Source organism: Octopus bimaculoides, chromosome 15, assembly GCF_001194135.2.
Source record: "Octopus bimaculoides isolate UCB-OBI-ISO-001 chromosome 15, ASM119413v2, whole genome shotgun sequence".
NCBI lineage: Eukaryota > Metazoa > Mollusca > Cephalopoda > Octopoda > Octopodidae > Octopus > Octopus bimaculoides.
This window is the reverse complement of record NC_068995.1, coordinates 51,318,393-51,325,502: the sequence shown is the minus strand read 5'-3', so window position 1 is coordinate 51,325,502 and position 7,110 is coordinate 51,318,393. Positions and strand designations below refer to the sequence as shown.

The 7,110-nt window shown below is 34.7% G+C and overlaps 1 protein-coding gene across 3 annotated transcripts in view; it reads left to right on the top strand.

Moving 5' to 3' along the window:
- The window catches only part of LOC106870812 (probable peptidylglycine alpha-hydroxylating monooxygenase 1), a 36,304-nt gene that overhangs the window by 22,462 nt on the left and 6,732 nt on the right, over nt 1-7,110 (top strand). For all 3 annotated transcript variants that reach the window (XM_014917028.2, XM_014917026.2, XM_014917027.2), the window contains exons 3-5: nt 1,171-1,225; nt 2,147-2,234; nt 2,612-2,733. In XM_014917028.2, the coding sequence (XP_014772514.1) occupies nt 1,171-1,225; nt 2,147-2,234; nt 2,612-2,733 (265 nt within the window). The remainder of the gene's footprint in view (nt 1-1,170; nt 1,226-2,146; nt 2,235-2,611; nt 2,734-7,110) is intronic.

The window sequence follows — 7,110 nt, the reverse complement described above, 5'->3', positions numbered from 1 at the left end:
ATATATATATATATATATATATATATATATATATATATACATATATACACATACATATATATATAATATATATGTGTGTGTATGTACGTGTGTGTGTGTGTGTGCATGCGCATGTAACAAAATCAATATATATATCCATGTATATATATCCACATGCGGGAAATTCCTTATTGATGCTGGTCGATAGTATCTTATGGCCAGCCACAATGATATTCCTATTGATTTCAGTACTTCCCCCATCATTGCTGCTAAATTTAAAATGATGAATAATGGACGCAGACACTAGTTTAACACAGGAATTTCTCTGGCTGCTTGACATGCTACAAATAACAGCCAAATCTCACAGCTGTCTGTTTTAAATCAAGGAGATACATACATTCATCAAAGGGGATGTAATTCCGGACACATTGTGCCTTAAAAATGGATGGGCTGACCAAAACTTAAGAACCTTCGGTCAAAAGTCTATGGTGTCATGGTTGACCTTGGATAAAAACAACGATTCTAGTGCAGCAAATTTCAGCATCACCTTGACAACAAAACAGAGTTAATGAGGGAGGCTCTAATAGTCACTTGACTTTCTAGAAATAGCAGCCAAATATGGTCATTTTACACCCTCTGGTTTTAAAATCAAAAACAGCACATTATATAATGGAGTCCTAGGTACTCCTAAAAAAGATGAGAGTATCATGGCTGGAATGCCTAAGAGCTTGATTAGGACTAGCCTGTTATATAGAGTGGTCAGTAATGTAGGTCTAACCCTAAACAAAGGACTGACCTTTCCTTGACCAGCACAGATCCTAGGACATCGAGTGTTTCTTCATCAATTACCTAGCATGGAGAGGATTTCCTGCTTGCTTTGACAAGCAACAAGCGGGAAGATTTGGTTTCAAATCTCAGGCAGGGTCAAGCTAGGTCCCTTACACACAACCATACCTGCACTTAACAAAATAAAGTTTTGAGGTAAATTTACTCTTTTCCACAAATATTTAGCCCTTTGTACCTCTTATAAAAACAATATTCAAAATACCAGTCAGTCAACGGTGGTCTTTACTCTTGTACCTTTGGCCACAATCAATATACAATGTCAAATAAAACAACTCAAATTCAATTAAAGTTTTCTCTCGTTATGTATTAATCGCTGATTGTTTCTCTTTCATTTTTCTTTTCCAGGTTGATACGTATTTATGTCTCTCCTTGAAGGCAAATACTACGGCAAGCTACATAAGTAAGAAGAAAAACAACTACTTTGATACTTTTGTATTCCACTAAGAATTGAGATGCTTTTTGTTTGTTTGTTTGTTTGTTTTTTATGTTGTCATTGTGGTGGTGGTGGTGGTGGTGGTGGTGGTGTGTATTCTTTTGAGTCAACCGCTACGTTCTGAGTTCAAATTCCACCGAGGTCGACTTTACCTTTCATCCTTTCGAGGTCGATAAATTAAGTACCAATTATGTACTGGGGTCGATGTAATCGACTTAATCCCTTTGTCTGTCCTTGTTTATCCCCTCTATGTTTATCCCCCTGTGGGCAATAAAGAAATAAGAATTCCTGGCTGGATTCCTAAGCATAACCAATTGAGACTATGGATATTATCCATCGCTCTCATTCTTAGTCAACCCTGAGGTCTCTTGACTAAACTTGAAGAATCCTCTTACAATTCTTTGTTGTGACATTCTAATCACATGTCTGCTGTACCAGAAATGTGACTTCTCAGTGTAGAAGATTTTCAGTTTGACATAGAGAGACTCACTGATCTTTGAGCTATATACACCATTGAACAGCATCACATGTTCAATACAAATACAGCCTTGGAGTTAGGTGTGAATAAGACCACCAAAAACTACAATATGAAAAGGGATAAAAGAAAATAATCATATCACATTGTCTGTTGCATGGGTTAACATGAGATGTGTTTGAACCTTAGGTGGAGGGATCTATTTGAAAAATATATTGCAGTTTCTACTCAATGCTGGTACAACCAGCAATAAGCCTGTAACTTGCTCTTGGAGGCATGAGCACAACCGATATAGTTCCAGGACCCTGACATGAGTCCAGAAGAGTACAAAAATTTGTAGTTTTTATGTATTAATTTACTTATTTATCAATTTGTTTTTCATTTAATTTATTTCCTTTTCTTTCTTCTTTCAGTTGGTTTCCAGCCCCATGCCAATATGGCAACTGCTCACCATCTTCTCTTGTATGGTTGTGGTTTACCGGGTAAAGACACCAAAATCTGGTATGTAAATATTTAATCTCTACCTTTCTAGTTTATTCTTTATCTCGGCACTAATTTATTCTTTATCTTGGCAGAAGGGGTTGGGGAGGTGGTTTGGTGTAAGCCATCTTTCAGTCAACACAGTTTCCATTAATTTATTAGGATCAGTTCCTCTCGTGGTGCTAATGACTTTGGGAGACTGATAGTCATTACATTTTCCTCTTTCTGTTTCTCATTTCTTCTGTTGTGTACAAAGGCAGAATGAGACAGTTGGGGTCAATTTGCTTGACTAAAGGCGGTGCTCCAGCATGGCCGTAGCCAAATGACTACAAAAGAAAAAAAAAAGAATACCTTATGCCATCTTTTCATTTTGGTTATTGATTTCGTTTCTTTTTAAGGAACTGTGGAGAAATGGGACCTAGTGTTTCTCGACACTATGCAACTGGTCCAACATGTCGTACAAATCCTTCAATTTTGTACGCCTGGGCAATGGATGCACCAAGTCTAAAACTTCCCAAAGGTAAGTTACATGCATTTATATGTGTTTGTATATGTGTGTATTCTCTCTGTATTCTGTTTTTACTTATAAATATGTGTGTATATGTGTGTTTGTGCATGAAGGAGTAGATCTGCAGACCTTCTGGCATACATTGCATTGAAAGGTGTACAGACATACATACATACATACATACAGACAGACAGACAGACAGAGACACACAGACAGAGACAGACAGACAGATAGATATACAGCTCTCTCTCTCTCTCTCTCTCTATATATATATATATATATATATATGTGTGTGTGTGTGTGTGTGTGTGTATATACATATATATATGTGTGTGTGTGTGTGTGTTTCTGCATATGTATATAGTAAATCCAAAAAGAACAAACACAAAAAACAACAACGTGAGGACATGGTACATGTAAAGTATTAGCAAATGCTCAGGGAAGTAAAGAAAGATGGTGTAATGTTTTGAGCATACGCTCTTCTTCGGAAACAGAAGAAAGTTCAATAGAAAGGAAGACGGAGGAAGAAAATCACCAACAATTCACATGTGGTTACATTTTGAAAATATACAGATATGTATGTATGTATATGTTGCCTGTACCAACAGATAAATGACTGCTGCTGTTATACTGTTTAGAGTGCCACATAGTATAGTAGTTAAGTAACGATCAATGATGTTAATGACTCACAACCCCTTTTGTCACCTCTTACACCCCTCTCCCTCTCATTTGCTGTTGTTCCCACCCTGCATTCATGTCTTTCCTTCCTTTTCCATCCCCAAGATTTATTCATTTATTTGTTTATTTTTTCTTTTCACCTAAACTACCATGGTGTTATATATTTTTATATTTTTTGTTTATCCCTTTTATGGTTGTCCAAATTACATTCTTATTTCACTCTTCCTTTCTTTTTCCTTTCTTCCCCCCTCTTCCTACTTTCTTCTCCAATTCTTCTTCTCTTCTTTTTTCTATCTCTTTTTTCTCTATTTGTGTTCTCTGTCTTTCATTCACTTTCCCCCTCTCTCTTAATTCTTAGTTAGTCTTTTTTCTTTCTCTGCCAGTTACTTTCCTTCAATTTCTCTTTCAAAATACTTATAAAATACCTTGCCATCTCCCTTAACTTTTGACATTAATTCTTTCTAATTTACTGCAATGGAATGTTCCCTGATGACCCATTCTGATTAAGCATCCAAATGCTCATAGAACATCACTTGCAGGGCTCCAAGAGACAATAATGGTGAAGCATACATAAGAATTAATAATATAAACTTCTGTTTATCATAATTTCTCATACATACATACATACATCATTTAACGTCCGTTTTTCCATGCTGGCATGGGTTGGACGGTTTGACTGAAAACTGGTAAGCTGGTAAGCTACACCAGGCTCAAATCTGATTTGGCATGGTGCCTACAGCTGGATGCCCTTCCTAATGGCAATCACTCCAAGAGTAGTGGGTGCTTTTTACATGCCACTGGCATGAGTGCCAGTTACATAACACTGTTTTCATTCCACTAGCGCCTGCCATACAAGCACCAGCAATTTAACCTCTTTAAAAGTCCGATAGAACTGTCATTTTAATGAATTTTAATTACCTTTTTCTGATGATATCTGAAAAGAAACAGCAATTTTAGCAAAACATATTAAGCAACACTAATAATAAATCAAAAAACATTAAAATAAACAAGCTTTTGACGGTTTTATAGATATTTCAAAATTATGATGCTATGATGCTAGGTGTTTCCATTATTTTGTCCAAACCCTGTATATTCAACATACATACCCTAATATAACATTTACTAGTAAGGTGGTGCCAATAATGTTGAAATGTCCTGAACAAGTAGGTGTTCAAAACTTATCTATATTAAAGACTTTCTATTTGACTGTTTTTCTTTTCCTTATATCAAAGTGTATATTTGTACAGAAATAGTTTTGACAGATTTCTTTTTGATTTTTTTTCTTTTGCATGCATGCATGTGTGTGTGTGTGTGTGTGTGAAGTGAGTATCTGTTGTGTTGTCTCTTTTGTTTATCTGTCAGTAAATACCTCGATAGTCACGATCTGAAGTGCAGTGGTGGTTTTTTCCGTTGTATATTTTAACAAAGGCAAACAAAATACATCTCCTTCATTTCTTTCCTCACCTTGATAGTAATAGGAAAAGTATGTTATCAAATGAGGTCCCACCGCAATCAATACTACTATTACTGCTTCTACTACTGCTGCTACTGTTACTACTACTACTACTACTAATAATAATAATAATAATAATAATAATAATAATAATAACAATAATAATAATAATAATAATAATAATAATAATAATCCTTTCTGCTATAGGCACAAGGCCTGAAATTTGGGGAAAGGGATAATCAATTACATTGACCCAATACACAACTGGTACTTATTCTATCAACCCCAAAAGGATGAAAGGTAAAGTTAACCTTGGCGGAATTTAAATTCAGAATGTAAAGACAGACAAAATGTCACTAAATATTTTACCTGGCGTGCTATTGATTCTGCCAGCTTACCACCTTTATAATAATAATGATGATAATAATAATAATAATAATAATAATAATAATAATAATAATAATAATAATAATAATAATAATAATAATAATCCTTTCTACTAAAGGCACAAATTAAGGCAACAAATTAAGTCTACAAGCCATATCAGTAGGCCATAGCAGAAATTAAACTCAGAACACAAAGAGCTAATAAAAACAGTATGAGGTCTTATTACAATTTGTCATTTTACTATCCAATAAACACTTAATATTCTTTTCTACTCTAAGCTCAAGGCTTGAAATTTAGCTGGGTTATACTACGTAACATGACTTAATATTCCACGTTGTTTTACATAACAGATTGCTGTATTAAATTTTATAGGTTATGTTAGCCATTTCCAATAATGCTAGCAGATACACACTAGATATATTCAGAGAGGACATGCTCCACTTCTACAATACTTCAAGGCTAAAAATCACCATAGCAACAAACTTTATTGTTATTAATTCCTTAGGTTTAACCTTGGCATTAATCTGTACAAATTATACAGGGTGTTCAAAAAAAGTCTCTCCACAGTGAATTTTTTTTTTTTTCTCCAAGATGTATTTCCAAACATTTGTAGAAGAGTCAACTTATGTATTGAAAATGAAGAACAACACTTTCAACACCTCTTATAAAGTTTTTTTTAAGTCTTTTAAAGTCTAATATATTCTTTTGTAGTCTTATATCATCTTATAAATATTTATTTTGCAATAAAATACTTACTGCAGAGAGACCTTCTGAACATCCTGTATAAGAAAACCCTTATGTAAAGTTGGCCAATATCAATACAGAATCATACCAGCCATCCATAGTTTTTAAACCTAGTTAAGAACATTAGAAGATTATCAAATCTATATTCAAATTGTGGGGAAGAAGAGAGCCATGATGTCAATGGTCAAGGGACTGACCGGAAGAGGAAGTGTGAGAAGGGAAGTGCAGGGGCAACAGGAAAGGGCTGTCGTTCTTATTATTTGTAGCCTACAGCCCCATGCTATCCTCTCCTTTCAGCTCTCATTAAGCTCTTGAGTTCAATACACACGCAGTCTTCCACACTTATCAGTCGCCTTCCTCCATTTGCTCTCTCCATGTATAGGCAATCAGTGTCCACACATAGATGATGGGCTCCATGCATCGTTAGGAGCTTTCTTGACTTCCTGTCCATCTCCTTTAGCTCCTCCCCTGTCCACTTCAGGATTCCAGCACCATACCAAACTACTGCAACTGTGTGCAAGTTTATTTGCCGAAATTATGTTTCTGGCATTCCGCTTTGAAGTCAATTTTTTTCTCAATCGCGACAGGTGCTCCCTTTTCGTCTTTTCAATATGATTATTATTATTGTTGTTGTTGTTGTTGTTGTTATTGTTATCCTTTAATACTTTTGCCTTTGTTAAAAAATTTTTATTGCTTCTATTTCTTCCCAGCAGTAATCCATAAGATGTGCTTGACCCAAATTATTGCTTTTTTAAATAATTATATTAAGACCCTGACGTATCATTCAACCCATCATAAATTCACATCACATGTGTGTAATACATATATGCATACATATACCTATATATATATATATATATATATATACATATAGGGTGTAGTGAATATACTGTCATCTAAATTACACAAAAATGAAAATAACTCTGACATCTCATTTTAACAGATATATTTACCTAAATTACATAAAAACATCTTCAAATACTAAAGAGTAAATTTATTCAATAAAATCACCATTGGTTCCAACCATGGCCTCCAGACAACTTCGGAATCTCCTGCAACCCTTCTGGATGGTCTCCTTGTTTAAGTTGGTGAATGTATGTATATATGTGTGTGTATACATACATATA